This window comes from Glycine max, chromosome 11 (assembly GCF_000004515.6).
Source record: "Glycine max cultivar Williams 82 chromosome 11, Glycine_max_v4.0, whole genome shotgun sequence".
Lineage (NCBI taxonomy): Eukaryota > Viridiplantae > Streptophyta > Magnoliopsida > Fabales > Fabaceae > Glycine > Glycine max.
Genome location: NC_038247.2, coordinates 18581518 through 18608975, shown reverse-complemented (window position 1 = coordinate 18608975; position 27458 = coordinate 18581518). Strand labels below are relative to the sequence as shown.

General features: G+C 31.2%; 3 protein-coding genes across 6 annotated transcripts; 2 read left to right on the top strand and 1 right to left on the bottom strand.

The window, feature by feature from the left end:
- Positions 1-1381: 1381 nt before the first annotated feature.
- On the bottom strand, positions 1382-5357 carry LOC100798856 (protein SENSITIVITY TO RED LIGHT REDUCED 1). 4 transcript variants are annotated; one of them, XM_006591123.4, is made up of 3 exons: positions 5243-5350; positions 4595-4794; positions 1382-2458 (listed from the first exon to the last, which is right to left on the bottom strand). In XM_006591123.4, the coding sequence occupies exon 3, from the start codon at positions 2437-2439 to the stop codon at positions 1567-1569; it is 873 nt and encodes a 290-aa protein (XP_006591186.1). In that variant the 5' UTR covers positions 2440-2458; positions 4595-4794; positions 5243-5350; the 3' UTR covers positions 1382-1566. The 4 variants fall into 4 exon arrangements, with proteins under 4 accessions (XP_006591186.1, XP_006591187.1, XP_006591185.1 ...); XM_006591124.4 differs by having other exon boundaries at positions 1382-2427; XM_006591122.3 differs by lacking the exon at positions 4595-4794 and having other exon boundaries at positions 5243-5357.
- Positions 5358-7606: 2249 nt separating this feature from the next.
- On the top strand, positions 7607-14768 carry ATG6 (beclin 1 protein). The gene is made up of 10 exons (NM_001251411.2): positions 7607-7999; positions 8467-8795; positions 8898-9068; positions 10209-10333; positions 10507-10555; positions 10997-11155; positions 12136-12221; positions 12980-13051; positions 13472-13621; positions 14347-14768. The coding sequence occupies exons 1-10, from the start codon at positions 7849-7851 to the stop codon at positions 14582-14584; spliced, it is 1530 nt and encodes a 509-aa protein (NP_001238340.2). The 5' UTR covers positions 7607-7848; the 3' UTR covers positions 14585-14768.
- A 4338-nt stretch (positions 14769-19106) lies between these two features.
- On the top strand, positions 19107-26100 carry LOC100806472 (annexin-like protein RJ4-like). The gene is given in 6 exon segments (NM_001255242.2): positions 19107-19226; positions 21208-21353; positions 21563-21781; positions 22824-23036; positions 24384-24473; positions 25598-26100. Coding segments are annotated over 6 exon segments (939 nt in total). The 5' UTR covers positions 19107-19153; the 3' UTR covers positions 25796-26100.
- Positions 26101-27458: the final 1358 nt, after the last annotated feature.

The following is a 27458-nucleotide window of genomic DNA, read 5'->3' as shown; positions in this document are numbered from 1 at the left end:
TAATTGAAATAAAGAAGTTGAAAAGGGTGTAAAAAAATAATTAACCAAAAAATGGACATCATTCGTTATCTAAGATCGTATATAACGTACTAATATTTTTAAATTCTCTTATAATTACAATTTTCCCACTTATACTAATGATCATGTAAAAAAATGTATTATAAAGTAGTTAGTATTTTAATTTTTTATATAATACTAATTATTTTTTTTATATTCTTTATAATATTAATAATGATATGATTAATTCTTTATAATATTATCTTTTATGTATTTATTGATTTTTATTAATATGTATAAAATAACCTTAAACGATAATTATAATGGGACTGAGTAAATATTTTAATATCATCTTCTAAACAAATTTATTCTAAAAAAATATATTAAAAAATTAATTATTTATAATAAATCAATATTTATAAATATATTATATTTAATAAAATAAAAAATAGATTTAATTATATTATAAATAAATATGTTGTATTTAAAAGTATATTATAATTTTTTTTCCTCTTACGGATCAAGTTGATCTAGAAATCTCTTACGGATCAAGTTGATCTGGAAGACACTTACGGATCAACTTACGGATCAAGCTAATCCGGAAGTGAAAAATTAAGCAAGGGTAATTTTGATATTTTTCAAGAATACTGGGTGCACCTAGCAACACTCCACGAGGAATCAAATTGTTCGAAAGACTCCAAAATGGGTATTGAGTTTTGAACGTAAATGCGTCTGATGTTCCTTTATCTGTGATAATATTAGAGTGTTTTTGAAACATATTTTTTTAGTATAATTTTATTTATTTATGCGAAAAACGAAAAAATTAGAATTAGTAGCATTACTTTAAAGAAAAAAATCACTCACACAAAAAATGATATGGTTAATAAGAACTATATAACCATTTATCATTTTTACATGAAATTAAGTATTAATTCAAATAAAAGACATTATTTTTAATTCATTTAAAACTCTTCTATTAATTTGATTATCAAAATATTTATAAATTTTTTGAGGTCAAAGACTAAAATGCATGACTCCCCAAAATAAAACATCACATGATATATATATATATATATATATATATATATATATATATATATATAGGCACACACACACATCATATTAATCTAAATTTCCTCAAAACATGCATCTAAACTTAAACCACACTATAAGAATAAATTATATAAGTTGTAAGTCGGTCAACACTATGCATAACTTTAAAGAAAACAAAAATGAATATCGCGTTTTTACGTCCAGATACGCATATCCGTGAAATCTCCAACGACAAGGGACCGCCTCCTATTCATCTGTTCCCCACATACACTAGATACAGGATCATCACAGACAGAGACCACACGTGCAACAGTGCAAGGATAAACAAGCATACTTAAAAAAATATACAACTTAACAGTTAAAGCATACATAAGCTTAGGATATTTGAAAAAATAAGAAGACATAGGAGGGTAACAGTCTTACACTAGATCAATAATTATGACAACATGATGTACAGCCACGTTGATACGGATATACATCCCTTTAAATGAATTTATGCTTATAAGATGCCCTCAATCAAGAATTGATAATAGGCAGCTCTGTCTCAAGGAGAGGGCTGAAAAAATGCCAACTTGAATCATGGAATGCATTATAATAATCATCTGAAACTGTTTGGATTCTAAATTCATTTGTGAATCCTTGAGCAGCCAAAATATGCCCCATCGAGTTAAGAATAGGTGAGTTCTTACACAGTGACACGTGCTGCTCATATGTTTCAAAGCTGTTCCCAAATAATACCATGTTTTTTAAGAGATTCAGTTTCCAATTTGCTTGCAACAGGTTGTTATATAGCTCTGCTTCACAGTGAGGCATGAAGAACATTGTTGGCTTTAGAGCCTCTCGCCTCCCATGCTCATTTATGGACATGACAGAACAGCCAAGAGCTTCCAAAACCCGAGACTCAGTTGCAGAAAGAATAGGATCAAATACCTCTATGTTTCCAATCCAACTGAAATCTCTTCTCATCAATATTGCAAGACTAAGCTGCAGTCGAGGGGGCTCATACAATTTGATGCTGCCAATACCATAAATGACCATTTGCATCTTTATCTCTGAGCCCAAAACTCTATTGAAGTAATCAACAACAGATGTTTGAATTTGATCCCTGAAAGTATGATAGAATTCAGATCTCTCAATCCTATTTATACATCTTTCCATTTTCTGCACCAATGTTGCTTCTTTGCTTGGGTCAGTCTGAGAATCTGTTGGAGTCCATGGCTCTTGTTTTTCCTCCAAAACTCCAGATTTGGTAGCTTTTCTTCTTTGTCTGCTGCGACGGGGTAAAACTACAGTCCAACCTTCATTTGTTGTGCATTTGTTTGTTAGAGTTTTCTCTGAAGCTGCCATTGAGATACAGTAATTCTCGTCTTTGATACACTGCTTCAACATCAGAATGCAATACCAAATTCTGGATTAACTTACATAGTGTCAGTACTGGTTTTCCATGCTTAGTCATGAAAAATAAACAGACTGGTACATCTTACAAGTAACTAGTCCCATTACGAGTACTTGCCATTCATGACAAAGATCAAATTTGTGAATGCAGATTACTAAAGTAGGGAAAAACAAAAATGTTATTTGCTATAAGATTTTTTCAAAGAAACCATCGAGTATAACACCAGGCATGATCATCAGGGGAAAATACCTGAGAAATGATGGTCATGAGAAGGCAAAATCAATATAAAGACCTAGTCAGGATCCATATTTAATCAAGCTAGATATATTAATTTCCAATTAGTGACATATTTTAAGCTTAAGCTTAAAAATAAATCTTAATATAATTAGCAGTTTGTGCCTTTGTGGGAATAGAGGGATTGGAAATTCCCAATATAAAGTAATTTCTAATGAATAATGGAACTATGATAGCATTTAAAGAAAACATGTCCTGATAAAATTTCTCAGATTACATGATCCTAGTCCTACTTGTCACCAGATCACAGATTCCTTCCACAAATACCAAGTCTATACCTTGATGAACAGTACAAGCAAGTAAGATTTCTAAAAGCATTCTACTATTAAAAATCAAATCCCTAGCCAATTAACAGAAGTAGATATAAAATAACTGATTTGACATAAATGGGTGTACAAAATTAGAGCAAAGCAAACCCATCCTTGACATCTACACTATAATTAGGAAACTATCATAGTACTTTTCCATAAGCAAAAAAATATATATATTAGAATGAAAAACACAAAATGATAGGCACCAAATCTAAAATCTTAATGTGAGAAGCACCAACTCCATAAACTAATGAAATTACATTTTTGAAGTATCACGCACACCAAACACAAGAACAAACAATCAATGGATAGGTTGTCTCAAGCACAAAATTGGGAAGCTAATTAACAATCACAATGTTATGACCCCAACAATAACAAATTGATTACAGAATACAGATTAGACCATACTTAAGCTGTCCTACCAAACCATACAAGATTTCGATTTAAATTTTATAGATAATTGATCTAAGTCTCAGAATAAAAAAGTAAGTTTAATGTGTTACTTAAGCGAAGAGACTCTCCTACCCGATGAACTAGTCTATTATTGGGTTGGACTCTTTTCATGTGCTTAAATCATAACAACAATGCATAGAATCCTTTAGTTCGCATTAGACTCCATAGATATCTGATTGAAACTGGTCAAGAAGGGGAAAATTTATGTTACAATAGCAAGAACAGAGCCCAACAGGCTCTTAGAGGGTCCTCCTAGATTCACTCTAATACAAAATGTTCCATATAACTGACTCATCTAAATGCCTCCGCTTCATTTTATTCATCTCCTAACACAAACTACCCACATATCCCATGCATTCTCACATTCTCCAATGCAACATAAACAGTTAGTTACATGTGTAATTCATCCCCAAGTGTGTGATTTCCCACTATCCTAAACCTAATAATCCCTTCCTCCTACCTATCCTAGTATAAACTTTAGTAATAGGTGGGTGCCCATCAATATCCTGTTACCCTTCAGTAGGGGTGTTCATGGATTGGATTGGATCAGTTTTGAAGACAAAAATCATTCGATCCAATTATTTTGGTTTTGTTAAACTTACCCTGGAACTCATTCGCCTCACAGTCTCCCCCCAAATAGGTGGGTACGGCACCAGCAGTGGATAAACTTTGACATAAGAAGTGCAAGGTAGTGAAGGATTATGATATCTACTCACAGTGGCTGACAGCCAAACTAAACTGTCAGGGGCCTTGTTCTATAACTTGGCCATTCTCTGATCAACATTAAACTCAGTCATTTTAGTTAAATAAATGGGCAGAACCTTTTACCACAAGGTTCAACTACTGATCAGTGTTTTGTACAGGTTACTGAAATTTCAATCATAGAAGAAATTATTGTGTCAACTATGTCAAGAAGAGTATGTTGAGATGAGCAAAAAAGGGCAGATTAAAAAAAAAATCCTATATTCTACTATTATTGGTTTATTTGAATAACAGTTGTTAAAAGTTAATGTTGGAGAAACACCGATATATTAATATTATCATATATATTTAGATAGATAATAGTATCCTCATCCAGTGAAGGACAAACCTTCAAGGATTGCTGATGTGGCACCGGAACGAAAAAATTGGAACGAGCCGCCGCTGATAGAAGGTAGAGGATGACCTTGTTCGGTAGGGAGACGCTGAGACTGAGAGGGTGGAATCTGGGTGTGTGGAGGGGGTGAACCTTTCAATTATGATTAAATCTAATGTTATCAGACTCGGACTGGCCATAATTCAGTCGGGGCACTGGGACAGGAATCGACCCGGTGAGTCAATAGTTGACCACATGACTCAAATTATGTTAAAAAATTATAAATAATTCATAACATGTAAACTTTTTATACTAAAAAAAATCAACCTTAAGTTGTATATTCTGGCAATACACAACCTTAACTAACAGAAACAATCTATACGCCGCCAGTAAGGAGTCAGTAAACAGAGCAAACAGAAATTAGGCACTAACTCGAATAAGGAATTATCAGTAAACAGAGCAAAACACAAATAGGCACAAATTTTTCTATACACACAAAATCAGTTGTCTATAGAATTGGAGTCAACCAGTGAGGAACATAACTAATTAGGATTTTACAAATAAAAAACTAGCAGCATGCAGCTTCACTGATCTATGAAAGAGCACAAAACAGAGCAAAAGAGAATAAATTGTTCGCTCAAAAGATAGGTTCGAGGTTCGAACCTGTACCAATGGCGTCGCGGTTTACCGGAAATGGCACTGGCGCCGCCGGCGATGGAGGGTTTGTTCGAGAACTGGCACCGTGTGTTAATTTAGCAAATTTTTAACTTCCAACCTCAGCAAAACGTCGCCGTTTGGGCCTTTTTTTTATGAAAAAAACAAATTAGCATGACCCAGCCGGGTCATGTCACCCGCCAGGCCCATGTCGGCAAAAATTATGGAATATCACATTTTTTTAAAAAAATTATTATTCAAAGTAATGATGAAGGAGGTAAAATCTAGATTATTAATAAATCAAAATAATGTATGCATGCATAAATTATTAATATATATATATATATATATATATATATATTTAGTATATTAAATATTTTTTTAAAGTAAATAATTATTTTAAAACGAAACTTTAAATTAATATTAAGTTATTAATTTTATCTAGATTTTTAAATTTTAAATAACCTTTCATTAATTTTATATCACATTAAACTATATCAACGGTTGTAAATTTAAGTTTTAATTTGACGACTCAAAAATATTGAAGTGAAGGTTAGATAATTAAATAAGATGAATGATTATTGTAAGTTAAAGTTTCCATCCAATGATTTTAAAAACTTCAAGTGAAGTTTACATATATAGATAGATGTGTGACAGAATGAAAAGAATTGACTTCCGAAAATAATTTTTCAGAATGAAACAGAAGGAGTTGAATTACGAAAAGTAATTTCTAGAATGTGTTGAATTTTAACTTACCCGGAGACTATTTTCAAAGAGGGTATTTTTGAAAATAAAAATTATAAAATTATATAGGGAGTGTATTAGATAAAAGAAGGAATGTAAATAGGAAATCCCTAATTTGGATTGACAAGTTATTAATTGGACTTAGAAATTGGATGCTGGAAGAAAACTTAAAAAGGAAGGGGATATAAATTAATAAATGCACCCCATTTTTACTTGATGCACTTCCAAAAAAATTAATATTTCCTTCCTACCTTTCCTTCTTTCCTAGCAAACCTAGATGCCTCTCCCCCAAACCTCCATGACCACTACATCCCCAAACAGCGCCGTTGCACTCAAACACCACTTCTACACTCAAACACCACCCCCCAATACCACCTCCACATCGCATTGCCATGCGCTTTGAACCACCATTATGGTGTACCACTTCTATATAAATTACAGATTGATCAATTCGTAATACATATGTATGTATTACAAATTGGGTAATTTATAATACATTCCATAATAATACAAATGTATTTTGGATTGGATAATTCGTGATACAAACAGGTTAACCAATATGCAATACATTCGTGCCTATTATAAATTTCTCAATCCATAATACACACTTCTTCCTTCTTGGACACCATTCTTGACCTCAGGATCACACACGTTCTTGCTGATGCTAAGACCATGCTCGCTTCGTTTTGGGCTCTGAGTCCAAGTTTGATGCTTTCATAGGATAGAGTATTTAGTGATGGTGTCCCTTGCCATGAAGGGGAGGATGAAGAGAAGAGCAAGATTAGGACTATTACTATCATATACTGAGTATTTAAATTTGTTTTATTTATTTTAAATATATTTTAAATTTTAAATTTAATTTGATATAACAACTTGCCCCAAAGTATTTTTCTGGTCTATATCAAACCACTATCCTTTTATTTCTCTTTTGTATATTTGATTTATTAATTATCTCTTTAATATATCCTTTTCATCTTTATCATTAAATTAAAATTTCATATTTTAAAAATTTATCAATAATTAAATATGCCATTATATTATTAGATAAACTATTTATCATAAATCTAAATATAATTTATATGTTATACAAAAACATTTTTTATTATGGATTTAGTTATAGTATAATTTGTATATTTGAAAATATTTATTTATTATATTCTTTCTTGCCTCAAATTTTTTTTGATTGAGAAAAAAATAATTGAGACTAGAAAGAGTATAACAAATAATTTTTTTTTGTTATATCCTTTCTTATCTCAATTATAAAAAAAATTCAAACACACTACTCTCAAATATAAGTAAATTTAAAATAATTTTATGTTATTTAATTATCTTTAAAATATTTTTTATTTAATCAAGGTTTATTTTCTAATAATTTTTATTATTATTGATGTCAAATTCTAATAAAGAAATTCTTATGGTATGAAAAAATTTCTTAGATAAACGACCCTCATGATATACAGCAAACAGCAAACTGAGTTAGTTTCTAACCAATGATATAGGAAACACCAGTAGTATCTTTCTCATAAAGTTGTTTAGAATTTTTTTTCTAAAATAAAATGATATAATTAAATAATATAACTAATTTTCTTTATTAATGTATTTTTTCTATTAAAAAGAAGTCTGCTTAATTGTACTGCGCCTGGGATTGAGAGCCTTCAGACGTTCAGTTAGAACATTTTGACTTTGTTTGCCCCATCGGATTCGGAATCTATTATCGTTTTTCTGTTGCAATATGTCACCTATATCACCTCACTGAAGCACCACAATGATAATATTTAATGTCATTTCCTTTTTCTTTTCTTCTTCGTAATAATTAATCAAATAAAATAAATAATCGAGAATCGGGCTTCAGTGAAGAGCGAAAAAAAGCGATGAAGAAGGGCGAAAATAAGGGCCGGACTCGGAGCTTCCCGGTGGATCCGAACGTGCCCCGATGGGTTTGCCAGAACTGCCGCAACCCTCTCTGCATCGTCGGCGCCGATTCTTACGCCGACAAATTCTTCAACGATCCTTCTCGCTCCGGTCCGTTAGGGTTTCATTATTATCATTTGTTAATTTAATTAATTGATTGATACTTGTTTGTTGATTTGGCTGATTTTTTGAGGTTGTTGCATTCGATTGATGCTCATGTTGAATGGTTTTGATGCAAGTAATGTTTGTATTCGGTATTGGTTTTGAGTGTATTAAGATTGTTCAAACGAGAATGGTTGTGTTGTGGTGATTTGATTTTTGATGCAGAGGCAATGAATGGATGAGTGTAGGGACGCAACGTTAGGGTTTTATTGTTTTTGTTAATTTAAATTGATTGATACTTGTTGTTGATTTGGCTGATATATAAGGTTGTTGCATTTGATGCCTTATGTGGAATGGTTTTTGAAAAATGTGTGTATTGGTGTTGATTTTAAGTGGATTAAATTGTAATTAGTCAAACGGATAATAGTTGTGGTGGTGATTTAATTTTTTGACAAAGAGGCCATGGATGAGTGTAGGGATGCAAGGGTCGTCCATTCATGGTGCCAGCAGTGTGCTGAGTACGACTAAAATGGACAATTCATATGTGGTGTTGCCCAAGCAGAGACCTCTGGCTCAGGGAAATGCTCCTCGGCCACGCGGTGATGCCGCTGCACAGCCTGGGAAGGCGATGGAGGAGTCATTTGTGGTTGTGTACAAGTCTGAATCGGGGATTGATGGAAACGGGGCGCATTTGTTGGGCACAGGGGCTGATTCTGGTGGCCATTTGCCGCCTCATAACTCTGGGTTTAATTCTACTATTACTGTCCTGACTCGAGCATTTGAGATTGCCACGACACAGACGCAGGTTTGTGGACGGAAACGTGTAAATATGTATTATGTGATGTATTTGATGGGTTTTTAGGTGATTGGGTGGGTCATAATCCTTGTTTTCTGTGTGTGGTTACAGGTTGAACAGCCTTTGTGCCTTGACTGCATGAGGATTTTGTCAGATAAGCTTGATAAAGAGGTTGAAGATGTCAACAGGGACATTGAAGCATATGAAGCCTGTCTTAAACGCTTGGAAGGGGAGGCTAGAGATCTCCTCAGTGAGGCTGATTTTCTTAAAGAGAAATTGAAGGTGCTCGTCAGGTTTACTATAATTTGCGTATTACATAACTATTTATTTAGGATTTAAACAATCAGTGGTGATAAATATGGGGAAAAATCAGAGTATCTGAATGGCCGGTGTGCATTTAATGCTATATTAGTTTGTTCTGTGATATAGGCAGTGTTTGGTAGATGGGTAAGGAATTATTAATGTGTTGTTTTCCATTTTGTCGAACCTTCCAAATTTACCAAGAGCCTTGGGTGACGACGTATGATTTGGTTTCTATACTTGGGTGGAGTTGTTCCAGATCAGTTCTGTGTGATATCACTTCTCCCTTCAACTATTTTTTATCTCTCTTCTGCTTCTCCCTATGAGTGCCAGATCAGTTATGTGTGACGTCACAATCAGGTTTACTATCTCCAATCTATGCATTATGTATCTATTTATTTTGGGTTTAAAACATTAGTGGGGATAACTCAGGAAAAATCAGAGTATTCATAATTTCTGTTAACTATTATTTGAATCTATGTCCAGTATGATTTGTTCCATGATATAGTGTTTTGTAGATGGGTTAGAATGAAATTGAAGATAACATGGGTTTTGTTCTCTGTGACATCACGCATAACATAACTGAAGCATTTCAAATTTATTTTCCTTGGTTGCATGGAGAAAGGGTCACATTGCACTTTTTCTAATCTATTGTGAACAACGGCATAAGTTATTGCAATCTCCTATTTTTTTTTTTTTTTTCATTTTGTTAAATCTTCCAAATCTACCAGGAGCCCTGGGTGCCTTGATTTGGTTGCTACGTTCTGTGGAGTTGTTCCAATATCTGTTCTGTGCGACATCGCTTCTCGCTTCACCTTTTTTTATCTCTCTCTTTTTAGGAGTTATATAGGTATACTAGAAAGCCAGAAAGTAAAGTATATTTATTTATCCATATCTATGAGAAATTTCCCTTTTCAGTTTTGAAGTTGGAATGATTGGTTCACAACTGCTTCAAATTTCAAAATTACACTTGATGTTCTTTGTAGTGGAAATATGGAGTTTTGATTGGAATTCTCTTTATCCTCAGAAACACTGGTTTGATTAAGATGATTTTCTTGAGTGTACCATTAATTTTTTTTCTGAGGTCTAATTAGTAATTTACTACTTGGAATACTATTCAAGATTGAGGAAGAAGAACGAAGACTTGAAGCAGTAATTGAAGAAACCGAGAGACAGAATGCTGAAGTAAATGCTGAACTGAGGGAACTAGAGTTAAAATCAAGTCGCTTTAACGAATTGGAGGAGCGGTATGTTTTTCTCTGTACCTTGACCGTATGATATTTCCTGATAAAAAATGCCATAACTCTCAATAAAATTTCTATGAATATTAATAGATCTTTAATCTTTTCTTATGTGGTTTGTGTGGATGGCTGGATGCTTGATGTCAATGATTGATTTTACGTGTCTAAATGTGTAACAGGTATTGGCATGAGTTCAACAATTTTCAGTTTCAATTAATTTCTCATCAGGTTTGTAATTATCTCCCTGCCCTTTCCCATACCATCTTGTTGGTGGAGTTTGTTCTTGCAACTTTTTTGTTGTTTATGTCTTGAGCTAGTTTGGGTGAGTTCTAAAGGATAATTTCTATTGGCTCAAACGACAGACATGACTTCGTTTTCAACTAGTAGCTCTGTCTACTTCTACTGCTTTCTTTAATGGCGGAATATGGTGACTGATAACTTAGAAGAAATAAAATTAATTATCAGAGGATCATGATTTATGAATGGAATTTTCTTTTTTTACCAGCTTTTATGTTATTGTCTTATTTTATGTTTGATGTTAGCACAGGAATCACTTATTTTGATACTCTTGTGGCTAGAAGTTCAAACATGTAGCCGAAAATTTTCTCCTTTTTCTGAAAAATATAACTTCCAAGTCTAAGCATTTAGCAAAAATACTTTAATTAACAGGAGGAGAGAGATGCAATTTTGGCCAAGATTGAAGTTTCACAAGCACATTTAGAATTATTGAAGCGTACAAATGTGCTCAATGATGCCTTCCCCATTTCTCATGATGGAGAGTTTGGAACAATTAACAATTTTCGACTTGGAAGACTTCCTAAAATTCCTGTAAGATGCCTAAGGTGTTGTATTTCTGGATTTTAATGTTGTGTCAATGTGTTGTTGAGTTTAATATGCATGGTTGTCTTCCTTCTATTGTATGCTTTTACAATAACTGATAAGCTACCGTGGCATATAAGCAAGATTGTGTGCTTTGAGTTACTCTCCAAGTTGTTGTTTTATTTCAATACTTTTTCTTTGTATTATACTATGCTTACTCAGTTTTTTTCTCGAGTGGAATTGCAAATGGGGGGATTAAGCTTATTTTATGTGGTTTTATTTGGTATCAGATTAAGCTTTGGAGACAATTTGGTAATTGAACAATTTATATACATATATTCACATTTATATGTATCGTCTTAGGTAAAAAATTGTTACCCAAAGTGTTAAAAAGAAAGCACAATAACATGTGTTGACCAAGAAGTGAATGTAAAAACCTTCCATGGCTGCCAGTTGTACAGAATCTAGAGATAACTGAAAGAGACAAGGTGCACCCAGTTGCAAAAACAGAAAGAGGATACAAATGCTAGCTGGAATAAAGATGAAAACCTATAAATAAGAATGTATGCTATTCGAGACGTCTAACTTGAAGAATTTAATACAGTATCATTGTCACTGAAAAATGACAGTACATTATTGTTTTCATTATCAAGAATTTCTTGGTATAAGTTGTAATGGATGTTCATAAACTTATACTGTAGCTACTTTTATTTAAAAAATCCTCTTGCTACAAAATATTAAATTTCTTTGGCTAATTGTGTCTTGAAGTTCTTTTTGAACCAGACAACTTATTGTGGAATATGGATAACTAATCTATGGCGTTAATTCTTTCAACTTTGTGGTGCATGCACTCATGTTTTGCTTTGCTATGTTCCTTCATGAAATAATTTTTATCCTAGAGAATTTTCTTAATCTTGAACTGAATCCTTTTTCTTCCTAGTTTGAATATTGAAGCTTTGATTATGATGTTACTATTATGAAATGTTTAGGTTGAATGGGATGAGATAAATGCTGCCTGGGGCCAAGCTTGCCTCCTTCTTCACACTATGTGCCAGTATTTCCGACCGAAGTTTCAGTATCCTTTGTCTCCGTGTGTATAGGATATATACATTTAGTTACTATAGTAGGAAAAATAGTCAAGATTGTTAATTTAGTATAACTTCTCTTTTATGTCTCCATGTATATTTGTGTGTGTGTGTGTGTGTGTTAATTAATCTAGTTCAAAACAGGATTTTACATTTGATAGTGATTCAAACCATCTGCTAATTACCGTGTTTTTTGTAAGTTTTTCTCAGTGATATATGCAAGAGCAAAACATCACAAGGCATGATTTTAAGCAGACAAATGCTGTTGTCTTCATAGGCTTACATGTTAATATTTTGTATGCAGTTCAAACCAAAGTTTATTAAGTATTGCCTCTTCTGCTGAATTGAAACTACCAGGCCATTATTTTCTAGTTTGAATATATGATTTTCTAGATCATGTCTAGAAGATGTATTGACAGAGGTTCTAGGTTTCCAATCACATTTAATTTGGAAGGATTCTTGTCTTCTATGTGATTTTTTGTTACTCTATAAGTTATGGTGCAAGATGGTTTCTAGTTGAATTGAAATTTTACAGCAAGCTGAAACTTGCAAGGTCCTGTTTGCTTGTGCTGTGTGCTAGCAATTTCATATTATTGTCACTTTACATTTTTCATGTAATTTATTATGAATTGTAACATATCCTCTGAGCTCAATGGCATTGTATGTAACTATGATTCATGAACCAACCTCGCTTAGTGGGACAAGGCTTTTGTTGTTGACTTGTAACTCCTGAACTCGTTACTTTTAGATATCGAATAAAGATAATTCCTATGGGTAGCTACCCTCGAATCACAGACACCAATAACAGTACTTACGAGCTGTAAGTATGATTCATGGTTCTACTTTTGTAGTCAATTGTGTCTTTGTGGTTTTTGAATTTATTTATAGAATTTGATGCTGGCTGAAGTTGAGCCTAAATCATTAGTGTGTAAAGGGAAATCAGATCTACCAGCTGATTGGTTGGTAGCAATTTCAAATTTTCTGCATTTTAGTTTTATTCTCTGTTTATTTATTTAAACATCAAGTTAAAACTTGGAGCTACATTGGTGTTTTTTATACTATTTTGGGTCATGCCATGGCCCTTGGCAGTGGGCTCAGGTTTTGTATGTATGCTGAGATTATGGTTGGTGTTCTGAGGTATACTAAGTTGTAAACAAAATAATATAATAAACTTCCTGCTTTTAGATTTGTTCTTAAACTTGTCTACTGAGTCACTATTAATGGATGTTATGGTTTTCAGGTTTGGTCCAGTCAACTTGTTCTGGAGTACTCGCTATGACAAAGCAATGACATTGTTTTTAGCATGCCTCAAGGATTTTGCAGACTTTGCCAAATCCAAGGATCAAGAGAATAACATACCACCTGAGAAATGTTTCAAACTGCCTTACAAGTAAGTGTTACTACATTTAATATTTTTATTTATGGCACAGTGTTTTATCTTTGGGTGCTGTGTGGGCATTTATTGCCTTGGATACAGAGGAATCTTTCTTTGGTGTCATCAAGCTCAACTCTTTTTGAGTTTAGCAGATTATGTCCGTTTGCTAATTGATGGATAGGAAAAGGATGATGGGTTTGTATGGTTTTACCTCTGAGCTTGTTTCTACTGACTCCGGGCATGACTTGAGATCTCGATGAACATGTTTGTGTCCTTAGTTATGGTTTAATGGAATTTATAGTGCCTTTGAACTTAGTGCATGAGATTCACAACACTCCCGTTCCCTCATAATAGAGGACAAACAAAGAAACAATAATGAAGCCTCTCAAGTGTCCATTATTTGTTCTGGTGCACATGCAGGCCAGATTCCTGACCCTACCATTCCCACTCTCAAACATCCAAAATATCAAATGGCATGTAGAATGGTGGTGTTAATGAGCCAAGCTTTACTAAGCTTGGTTTGGAATTGAGCTGGTATTATTAACAGTTATGTTTTCATGAGCTTTTTGGTATGGTGGATTTTGTTTAACTTATTATACCTTTTTTTCTTATATATAGTGTTCTTGCTAATTTATCTAGAAACAGTATTATGTGAAGATCATCGTACATAAACTTTACGTCTGTTCAAAACATGCGTTAGTTTGATCATTGAGAATGACATATTTTTGGCTGGTTTGTAGGATTGAGAATGACAAGGTGGAAAACTATTCCATCACCCAAAGCTTCAATAAGCAGGAAAATTGGACTAAATCTCTCAAGTACACTCTTTGCAATTTGAAATGGGCTCTCTATTGGTTTGTTGGAAATACTAACTTCCAGCCTCTTTCAGCAATGGTATCTTCGCATGCTGAAGTGCCGGCGGTTGGGCCTCTGTACACGAAGCGTGGTGTTGATGCCAAATCTGAATCTCGAAACTGAACCTACTAAACATATGCTAGGTTAGGCTACATAGTTAGGTCTCATACAAATGTGTACATAGAACTACAATAAAAAATTGTTGCTTGATCAAAATGAAAAGGATGTGTTTGGAGTTTGGCATGATGGGAGATATCTTTTCTACCGGAGAGTGCTTGCACATTTGCATGTTGTTCATGAAAAGCAGCATGTCAAAAGGGCCTCTCTCTCTCTCTCTCTCTCTCTCTCTCTCTCAATTTTAAAGATAAAAAGGGTGTTGATTTGTACCAATAATTGGATTATTTAAATTTAGAGCATTCTCTTAATAAGAAATCACAATTTGATGTCATGATAAGCTATTTTGGAAATTGTTGAAAGAATATTAATTTTTTTGATTAAATTTGACTAACTACGGATAGAGTATTTAAAGAGGGCAATGTAATTTTTTAAGGTATTGCAATTGCTACTCTTGGAAAATGCTATGTTTGGATATATCTAATTTCTTCAAATTTTGAGTCCTTTGTTAAAATGAGGAATTTACAATTCCACTAAAATAGGTGGAATTCTAAATTCCACCCCAACCATTCACCACGTGTTCCTCTCTCGGTTGCTTATCTCTGATAGAAGATTGCTCCACGAGAGTGATTTCTGGTGATCTCGTGCAATTGAAAACTCATTGGAGCACTATATTCCTCAAACGGCATGCACACAACATGGATTGTTGCTAACAAATATGTTACCCTGATGTATTTGTTGGAACCATGATTACTATGCTTTGACATCCTCATTGTCACTGTCTGTGTGCATCCCTCAGCGTCGGAGCATGGTGGTGTCGTGCCACCTTGTTGTCACTATTGTTGGTGTTGCAAAGCTTCGAATGAGTCTAATGTTTGATCTTCAATCCATCAACGAGAACCATGGTTATAGTCTTGGACCGTTATTGCTATAGATTGTCGAATTAGCAATTCATCGTGATTGGAGAGGTTTCCAAGTGAAAGAATACGATGGAAACGGAAATGGATGTTTAGAGAAAATATTAACAAATCGATTCAAATTAACAACTCAGAGGTTATTTTGCAATTGAATAAAATTTGATCACCTTCATTTGAATTACTTTGCATTTTAAATTCTCTAGGATTTTAAAACTCTATCCAAACACAAAGTAAATGTAATTAGATTTAAATATTTTAAATTTTTATCTTAGAATGTGAGTTTAAGTCTAACTCAACTTTAAAAATTAGTTTATAGAATGAGGATTACTCTCCATTAAGGATGGAAATAGGCCGAGTCAAACTAGACTTTGTTACGCATAAGTCTGACCTACATAAAATAAACGTCTGTTTTAATGTTTTAATGTGTGATAATTTAACATTAAAATAGAGATAAGAGTACGTATGCGAGAATTTACAAAAATCAAATTTAACTTATTTATATGATATAAACATATTTAAGGTTTAATATAGAATAAATTACCCTCACCTTTCCTCTCTTATAGTTAATATTTATTACACTCAACACCCTTTCTTATTTTTTCATTTCTTTGGCCTCCCTTGGAACAATGCTAATTAATTGTTCTACTTTTACTCTAAATGATGGAACTGCTCTTCTCTTTTACGAAACCAAAACAACTCCCACACTCTCCGTTTAACTTTCGGTTTCTTCCTTCTCTCTTTTCTTCCCTAAAATCCCTCTCCGTCTTTTCCGCCATCTCTTTCTCTATCTTTGAATCTGAGTTCTCTTTCCACTTTCACCTAGTGCCGTCGCAGACTCGCCTGATCTTGTGATTAATACCTTAGACACTAATCTTCTCATAACATATTCATTTGTCTTTAAAAAACTGTTATGCTTGCCTTGTAGAATGTAAAAAGGTTTAGACGTGCAAATGTAGCATTGGTGTTTAATTATGTGAAAATAAAATACTTACTCCCTGTTTCTTGTTCTGTTTCAATTAATAAAATAGAATCAATTTTTTTTTCTTTCTATTCCATATTTGCTTCTTCAATTTTCTATTGGTGGGAAAGTGTTGGATTTCTTTTACTAGTCTAGTTTGCTTTGAAGTTTTTGTGCTGACTTTATTTTGTGAAACTTAGGGCTTGTAATTATCAATGTGAGATTTATTGTTTATCAAGGACTTCCTCCGTCTTTAATTATAAGATCCTTCTAACTAATTCATATTTTTTAAGAAAAGTAATTATCATATTAAATTTGTTAATTATTTATATTATAATTTTAAAATTATTCATTTTTTCTCTCTATCTATTTACTTATTTCTCATTAATGTAGAGAGAATAATTAAGAGTATATAAAAAAATAATTAATGCATCTAGAAATTAAAAAAAGATTTTATAAAAAGGGACACACAAATTTTTAAAAATAAATAATCTTATAATTAGAGATAGAAGAAGTATAATATAGTAGATGTTTTTCTAATGTACTTTATTTTGTTTGTAAAAAAATTAAATTTAGATCCCCTTTATTGTTTTGTTTCTAGTAGTTATTGTGTTTCAAGGGCGGTGTTGATTTTTTTTATTACTTGAGAAATGGTTCATTTATTTTGAATATGTTCAGCAACTATGATATCTTAGGCCCTTGATTCATATGGTGTTTAGATGGATTCACATGCAAGTTTTTATTTCAATCCCTTTTCCTTTGAATAACTGACCAAGAACAACAAGAAAAAAAAAAAAAAAGAAAAGGATCATTTTGAAAGGATATTTTTCGCTCCTATTCAAATACTGTATTTTTACCAAAAAAACTGTATTTTTCCTACACTCTCAAGCTTTGTTTTTCGCTTCGACTCTCATGATTTCCTTCATATGCCAATCACTCTATTTATAAATGGCATAAGGTAGTGTGAACAATTGCAAAGCTTGTCATCAAAAGCTTGCAATGTACAAATTAATGTTTTTCATGCCTTTCAAAATTATCTGCACCCCCTAGCTATTAATCTAACATCTAAGTAAGGCTAGTGAATTTTTTCGAATAGTCATGCAGTGCATTAATTTCCCCGTGACTATTTTGGCTTTGACTCCAACACTGGCCCCGTACATCCGTCCCTCATTACATGAAAAGAAATATTGTTTATATTCTTAATTAAAAATATTGTCCCTTCTAAATTTTCATATAGTTAATTATTATATTACTTTTTTCTCTATTCTATTAGTTCTATTTTCAAATTATTATTTATGCATATGTAAAGTACATTATATTTTTGCTATATACTTAAATATTTCTAAATTATTAAAAAAAGACTGATATGAAAAATTTATTCTTTTTAAAGCTATATCATTTTATATATACTTTTTCTTTTCTTTTCTTTCATTTTCTATTCAATTTAATAAGAAATAAATTTTGTAAATTTTTATTTATCAATTTATAAAAATATTTTACTTTATATGTTTTTTCACATTTTTGTTAAACAAATCATATCATTATGATTGAAAGAGAGGAAATTGACAGTGAGTAATAAGTGATGAGAAAAAAATGTGTTATTTCCTAAAAAAAACCTAAACAAACATGTATCTACTCTCTATTTCATCTATCTCTCATTTCATTTTTCTCTTTATCTCTTTCTTTATTTTTTTATCATATCATTTCACATTAATTATTTTTACTCTCTTTATTTTTTCTCTCTATCCCTCTCTTATTTCCACTCATATATACACTCCAAAATTGGGGCATGCCTTTATCACTACTCTATCTCCTCCACTAAATCATTTAAATGAAACTGAAAAGCATTGGCAAGTCTCCTCCCCTCCTCAAGTGATTTCCAACTCAGCATTGGCATCTAATTGATTCAGTATATCTATTGCATGTGTAAAAGTCTTTCCACAATACATAACTATTAATTAATCTTAAATAAATAAAGGATAAAATATTTTTTTTTCTTCATAAAATTAAAATATGTTATTTTTTGTTTAGATGTATATTCGAATAAATCTAAATATATGATAATGATTTTTTATATTGATTAAACATATAATCAATATTAAATATGATATTTTTTTATATAGGTTGTACACATAATTTTATAAGGATAAAAAATATGATAAAAATAAATTTTAAATATTTTTATATTTACGAGAAAAAAAAATATTTTAGCCATAAATAAATGACCAGCATATTTTACAACCTTAGTAATTCATAAATTCCTATATGTATATTTGAAATTAAAAACAGATAATCGTTAAGGGAAGGAATCCTACGTCATCTCTTGCCATTTGTTTTTCATGCAAACAGAAAGGGACGAAAAACCACCTCACCATGAATCACTCTTCACACCATTTTTACTAGCAAACAAGTCTCAACAACTGAAGCCAGCTCTCTTTCCGTTTCTTTTTACAACACTTTCTTTGAAATAGTAGTATTTTTTTTTCACATGATTTATTAACGTGCCAAAAGATGCTTATTGAATAGAGTGCACATTTGTAATGTACTACTAATTAGAACATGAAAAAGCATTGTTCTAACACGATAATCCTGTGAAGGCGTTAACTCCAAAGATCCAATTTCACTATATAAATTGTGACGAAAGCAAAATGAATTCACATAGCTGAGAGAGAAAGGAAAGGTTAACTAAGAAGCAATACTTCAATGGCCACCCTTGTTGTTCATAACCAAACTTCTTCTGCTCAAGATGCTGAGGCTCTCCAACAGGCTTTCAAAGGTTTGCATAAATTTACACAATTTTAATTTTAATTTTTCTGCTTTATATTTAATTTTTCTAGATAGTATTGTTTATAAATTGATTATAATTATTTCTTTGTGATTTTGAACTTTTCTTTCATGTGCTACATCCTGTGACCAGTTAATTGATTTTCGTGATTTCTTCATTAGGGAATATCTCTATTTTGTATTTCTAATTTATAATTCTGGAAAATTATAAAATTGAACCACTTCCTACATTCTTGATATACCAAAACTATTGGGAGCAGGGCCATCCTAATTAATAGTATATTTTTTTATTGATCGAATTTTAACACACATAGCTATGAAAAAATGGTAATGAAAAGGAAAATACAGATAATCGTTTTTTAAAGTTGGAGAAAAAATAGGAGATTTTTTTTAAATATCATAAAATTTTCGTTATTTTAATTTTTTAAAAATATTATTTTCTTTCACCACCTCTTCTCCTCCCAACCAAAACGAGGCATCGCTTGAATACGCAAAGGGTAAATGATGAGTCACCGACAAAAAAGATAAAGCTGAGTTACTGAACATTGTACGCACTTTATATATATATATATATATATATATATATATATATTCTTCTTTCTAAAAGAATTTTATTTATAGTTCACGTGTCTGATATTATTTCTTAATTTATATATATAAAAAGAAAAATCACTAAAATCTCAAGATAAATTTTAAAATTTTATTATATGAAATAAAATAAGAATTTTGTTTTTATATGTTGTAATCATAAAGGTATAATAATATTTTATTATCATTTCTGCTTTTTTTGTTATTGTTATTTTCTTTTCTTATTTTTGTATTATTATTATTAAAGGATAAATGTTTTCAATAAATACATTTTTATCTTATCCTTTTGCTCTTTCTATCTACTTTTCACTTATTCCAAATAAAGGGATTAGCATAGAGTAATAACATTTTAAAAACATTTTAATATGCAGTGTTAGATCGCAAATATTAAATCTGCCTGGAATATATTCCTTTTAAATAAAAACATTGGTGATATGATTAATAATACCCACCCATTCACCCAAATAGCAGTAATCTTTAAACAACTTATATTACATTTCCAAGACGTTGGTATTGATCACTTAGCAAGGAAAAAACAACGTAGTCATTGCTAGACACCAATATAGGAAAATGCGTGTGGCTACATATTCCTTAATTTTTTCCTGACAAGAGGTCGAAATATACAATGTAAAACAAAATCTTTTTGCTCTGAACAAACGTAGACAAAGGAAAAGTATAGGTCCGTTTGGGTTGAATGTTTATTTTTTTATATTTTATTTTTAATTTAAAATTTTTAAGATTTAAAAAATATGTATAAAGAAGAAAATATGCTAAGATGTCATTACGCATTTCTTTAGAAAAGACTCAAAATGTTAATTTATTATTTTTGAAAATATATTTAAAATTAGTTTCAGATAAAATATTTTTTAAATTTTAAACATATTTTTACTCTTATTTTTTGTTTTATTTTAAAAGAAAAATACAAAAGACTCAAACCAAGCTCCACTTGAATTATTACGTAATTAGATTATAAATAGAAGTGTCAAGCTAAACTCCATAACCACCATAAGTCGATAGTAGAGAAAAATATATCCAACTAATGGCTACCCTTATTGCTCCTAGCCACCATTCCCGGGTTGAGGATGCTGAAGCTCTCCGAAATGCTTTCAAAGGTTATATTAAATTTCACTAACCATTTCATAAAAAGATTGTCTTATTTTGATTGACTGATTCTATCAATTTGCTTTGCTTTTTTCCTTGTATATTGAAAATCCATTAACAAAAATTTATTGTGACTTATGGAAAACTTGTTATCATCATCTATGAGCTCTAATAAATTTATATATGTTTGAATTGTCTTTGTAGATAATTGATCAATATGATAACATAACACCTTATAATAAAATATAAAATGTGACATTATATATATTTATTTAATGGTTTAGGATGGGGGGCTGATGACAAGGCCATTATAGCAATACTGGGTCACAGAAATGTTCATCAGAGGCAAGAAATCAGAAAAGCTTATGAGGAGATTTACCAAGAGGATCTCATCAAACGCCTTGAGTCCGAGATCTCTGGTGACTTTGAGGTACCATAAGAACATTATTCACATAATTTTGCCAACTATTTCATCATGTAGCATTTTTTTGGTACATTGTGATGACTATAAATTAATGACGGGACTAGTGTTGGCCTAGTGGAGGATTGAGATAGTGTGCATGAGATCTTAGGTTCAAATCTTAGTACGACTATTGTATAAAAAAAAAATTAATGATGGTGTGTATGTATGCAAATCAGAGAGCTATGTACCGGTGGATGTTGCAGCCTGCGGATCGTGATGCTGTTTTGGTGAATGTGGCAATCAAGAATGGCACCAAAGACTACCATGTGATTGCAGAGATTGCTTGTGTCCTATCAGCTGAAGAGCTCTTGGCAGTGAGGCGGGCCTACCACCGCCGCTACAAGTGTTCCTTGGAGGAAGATGTGGCAGCTAACACCACCGGCAATCTTCGCCAGGCAAATCATTTTTTTTATTGACAAATGATAATTATTAATTATTAGTTTTTTTTAGTGGAAGAATAAAATCCGACCAACCTTATAACTCCGTCAGGCAAGTCATTCTAATGGGAATATAATTTTCTTGACAAAACTTAGATACAATACCTTAAACAGGATTAGTCGTCAGACAAGTCATTTTTTTATTGACAAATAATAGTTATTAATTGTTAGTTTTTTGTTAGTAGAGGAATTAAATTCAACCAACCTTATAACTCCGTCAGACAAATCATTCTAATGGGGATACAATTTTCTCGACAAAACTTAGATACAGTACTTTAGACAGTATTATTCACCAGATAAGTTATTTTTTTATTGACAAATGTTAGTTGTTAATTGTTAATTTTTTGTTAGTGAAAGAATCAAATCCGACCAACCTTATAACTCCGTAAGACAAGTCATTCTAATGGGGATACAATTTTCTCAACAAAACTTAGATACAGTACCTTAAAAAGTAATATTCTCCAACTAAAATTATTTAGTCAAATTACTTTATAAGCCATCCAAATGAAGACTTGTAAGCTCTGTGAGTATCTTGCCAAACATAGTCTAGTGTGTGCTTGTGACATACGATTAAGTTGGATATAATGCCATCCCTCCCCCCCTTCCTTTTGTGTTTTTGTATTGGAATGTGGAAAATGTTCATTCTTCTCTGGTAAAACACACTCTTGAGAGTTTAAAAACACATTCTTAGAAGTATCACTTCAATAATCTGAGTAATAAAGATTTGCATTATAGGTCATTACAGGTTAACAAGGTGAAACTCTAGTTCTGATTCGAAAATAATACTAAAAGCACACAAGTTACAACTACACAAAAGTAAAGGGTGCATTGAAATAATGATAAAATTTGTGTTAAAATCACCAGTTATTTTAATGTTTTGATTAATAATACATATAGATATAGGTATTATTAAGAATTAGTGTTTTTGTAGCAACTGAATGGTGTTTATTGATGAGAACTTTGAGGAGTGCTAATGGTGATTGTGTTTGATCTTGAGCAGCTTTTGGTTGGATTGGTGACCTCATATAGGTATGAGGGTGATGAGATCAATGTAAAATTTTCACAAACTGAAGCTAATGTTCTTCATGAATCTGTCAAGGAGAAGAAAGGCAACAGTGAAGAAGTCATCAGGATCCTTACTACAAGAAGCAAAACTCAACTTGTGGCAACTTTCAACCGCTACAGAGATGAACATGGAATTTCCATCAGTAAGGTACAAAGGAATTGAATGTCCTCTGTTCCTAAAACATTTTTTTTGTGTGTGGGTATAATAAGGTCCTCCCATCGAATCGGTCTATTTTTTTGGATAGAATTTAGTCTAAAACATTCTTATGATTATGTTCTTAGTTCAATATTTTTTTGGTTTAATTATAAAATTCATTTTTCTATTTTGTTTGTTTTATCAAATTGAAATTCCTAAGAATACTTCAGAAAGGATTAGAATTATAGTTATTGGAGTAAAAAACATACTCCTTTGCCACTACAACCAAATGCTCATTTAAATATTTGGTATAAAATATAGTATTAATATAGATTTTATGTAAAAATAATTTAAAATTTATTTTTTTAATTTATCATATTTTTATAATCTTATATATTATCTTTTAGAATATAATTTTTTAAAATATAATATATAAAATTAAATTTTATTTTCGCATAAATTAGAATATGTATACTTATATAAGTTTTATTATTATTTTATATATTATATTTTTATAATCTTATGTATTTTTTATATCACATTATTCAAAATTTATTTTATATAATAAACATATAATATAAATTTTATATTTAATGTATATATTTATATATAAATTATAATTTCATAAAATCACAGTATTTTATTATTTTTTAAAATATTTATATATGTGATTTAATGATAGTATTTTTTTTATCAATATTAAGATATTTTTATTATTTATTATAATAGTATTTTTTATTTATATTTAATTTTATTTAATAAGGTGTGCAATTTTTTTAAAAGAATTAAATTATATAGTAAAGATACCTAATTAAATAAAATTTCAATATTTTTTATTTTTTAAAATATTCATGTATGTGCTTTATTGATAGTATTTTTTTTATATATTACAATAGATAACATGTATATGTTAATATAGATAAAAAAAATGTTATCAGTAACTCACAAGTATTATTTTAAAAGATAAATATAATATATAAAATTAAAATAAAACTTATATAAATACAAGTATGCTAATTTATGTGAAAATATAATTTAATATTATATATTATATTTTAAAAGATAACATATTATATTATAAAAATATAATAAATTAAAAAAGAATAAAATTTGAATTTTGAACTATTTTTTATAAAATTAAACCTATATTATTATTATATTTTGTTTTAAATATTCAAATGAGTATTTAGGTATACTAGGATTATATGGACTCAGTAAAATAAAGAATAGAGACCAATTTGGTGAAATAAGATGACAAATTTTACAGTTAAGCCTTATTCTTTACATGTTTGGTCCAAAATAATTGGGGGCAAAAACTTGTATAAAACCATTTTGTTTTTATGTCTATCATCTCTGCAGAAATTGTTGGATCAAACATCTGATGACTTCCACAAGGTGTTGCACACTGCTATTCGCTGCATCAATGACCATAAGAAGTACTATGAGAAGGTCAGGTTCTCTCTTTATGCAAGTGTGAAACAACATTTAGAAAAACCGAGTAATGTTTAATTTGCATGCTAGAAAATAGAGCTTTTATTTAGTATTTATTTATATTTATACAAGTGACGGACAACGTATGAATTTACTTGAGTCAGCGTTAACTTTTAACTGAATGCATCACATATATTAATTTAATTTTTTTGAGTCATAACATCCACCTCAATTACTAACTTTTTTGATTTTTTTTTATCATTGGAACTCGTTTCTCTCATCATCAATACTAAAATCCCCTTATTTCTTATTATTGGTCTCAAATATATATATATATATATATATATATATATATATATATATATATATATATATATATATATATATATATATATATATATAAAGTTTCATCTATTTTTATTTTATTTTATGCTATTATTTTTAAAATATATTTTATTTAATTTAATGAGTTGTTAGAATCAATGATTCTTTCTTATCTTTAATACTAAGTTACACTGAAGGATAAATTGAAAAAAATTATTTTTAAATTAAAATTGATATAATTAAATATGATTAACTAGTTTTATTTTGTTAGCCTGGCATGTTTTTGTTTTTTTCTTCTTCTTATTATTTGTGATTAGAGGGAGTATTCTGGTATTGAAATTTGAGTGTATGTTTAATAATCAGATCAAATGTGGTTGTGTTGGTCAGTGTTTGCCAAGCTAATTTATTAGTTAAAATTGATTTTAACGTGAAATAATTTATTTTTAGATGTTTCTATTCTAAAAGTAAATTATTAATAAAATTTAGTATAATTTTTAATTCAATATAAAAACTATCTAAGTTATTTTATCTTAATCAATTCTTCAACTTCTGATTATAAACATGTAAGTGTTTACTTAAAATTACTTTAATTGGTATTACTTTGACATGATTTTGAAATACTCTTGATAAAACCAAATAGGCACATAATTAATCACATTTCTTAACTCGTCTTTTTCAATCAAATAGTTTAGAATACTGACTCTTAGGTATAGAATAAGTCACGTCACTATTTTTGACAGAAATAGTTTCTTATCATAAAATAACATTTCTTATACTATGACTCAGCTCACCCTAAAAATTTTCCATTATATGTATAGGTTTTGCGCAATGCAGTCAAGAAGTTTGGAACTGACGAGGATGGACTAAGCCGTGTGATTGTTACAAGGGCTGAGAAGGATCTGAAGGACATCAAAGAGCTCTACTACAAGAGAAACAGTGTTCACCTTGAGGATGAAGTGTCCAAGGAAACTTCTGGGGACTACAAGAAGTTCCTCCTCACTCTCTTGGGGAAATAAGACTAAGTTAAGAACTTGCTCTAAGGGCATCTTAGTAATGGGTTTTTGTTAATTATGTCATTGGTTTCTGGTTTGTGCGATTTCATTATGTTAGTTTTCCAGTAAGAGTTTGTTATATCTGGTTAAGTTTTTGAGACAACAAGAACTCGTGTCTTGTTTGAGGGCATGCGTGCCATTTCTTAGGGTTGTGTTGGTACTTGGCATGCTCTTATTAGAGGACCTCTATGCTGCGTGTTTCCTTTGGATTATGCTATTACCTCACCTGGTTTGCTTTTAATGAAAGGTTGATAACAAATTTATATGTACTTGAATTCTTCATTTTAAATTCTAATCAGCAGAGGCACCGGTAGCAAGTTCTTCTATATAAATTATATTTTTTTAAAAAAATATTTTTCAATTGTTGGCTTGGTGGAAGGGTGGAAGCTTTACACCGTTAAAGAGAAGCAGAAGCTCTTAGAAGGAAAATTACCCGGTTCTTCCAGGTGTTGATTTTAAACAGCTTTCATCTGATAGGAGCTTTTTTCAAAGATGAGATTAAATCTGTATGGAGTTGCGATGAAGATAAAAGCCCCGGTCCGGATGGCTTTAATTTCCCCTTCTTTAAAGCATGTTGTGGTGTCTTGAAAGATGAGATATTTGGAATTGTTTAAGAGTTTCACTCATCAGGTATTTTGCTGAAGGCTGTAACATCCTCCTTTATTGCTTTGATCCCGAAAAAGGATAATCCTCAATCTTTGTCAGATTATGGACCAATTTCGTTGATTGTGAGTATGCACAAGATCATTTCAAAGTTATTAGCGTTACGGGTGAAAAAGGTTCTTGGGTCTGTTATTTCCCCTTGTCAAACTACATTTATGCCCGGTCGTATTATTTTGGACGAGGTGGTGGTCACAAATGAACTTATTGATTATGTGAAGTTCAGAAATCGTGGTTGTTTTCTTTTCAAAATTGACTTAGGAAAAGCCTACGATTCTGTTTGCTGGAGTTTCTTAGATTATATGATGAGGCATCTTGGGTTTGATCCTATATGAAGGAAGTGGGTGAGAACAATTGTGTGTTCTGGAGCTACGTCTATTTGGTTAATGGTAGTCCTATGGCGGAGTTTGGAGTCGAGCGGGGTTTGAAACAAGGTGATCCTTTGTCACCTTTTCTCTTTCTGATGGCGGTGGAGGGTCTTTGTGGGTTAGTGAAGAAGGCGGAGTTGGTTGATGTTTTTAAGGGGTTCAGAATAAATGACTCTATCTCATATTCCCTTCTCTCCCATATGCAGATGATTCCATTTTGGTTGGGGAAGCTTGCTAGAAGAACATTTGGCAATCAAAGGCATCGTAAGGAGTTTTGAGCTTATGTCTGAGCTGAAGGTAAATTTTCTTAAGAGTAAGATCTATGGTGTAAATGTTTCTAATGACTTTCTTGATGGTGCCTCAGATTTTTTGTATTGTTATTCTGCAATGATTCCTTTTAAGTTTCTAGGGATCCCTATTGGGGCTAGGTGGAAGAATAACTTTGATAAATGCAGTGCTATCTAGTCTACCTGTATACATGTTTTCTGTTACGACGTGCTGTTTGTTGGTGCTTATGGCTTACTCAAAATAAAGCGAACTTTCAAGGACCAGTCTGTCATTTAACTTATAAAAGGTGTGTCATGGATCTGGTTTAGACA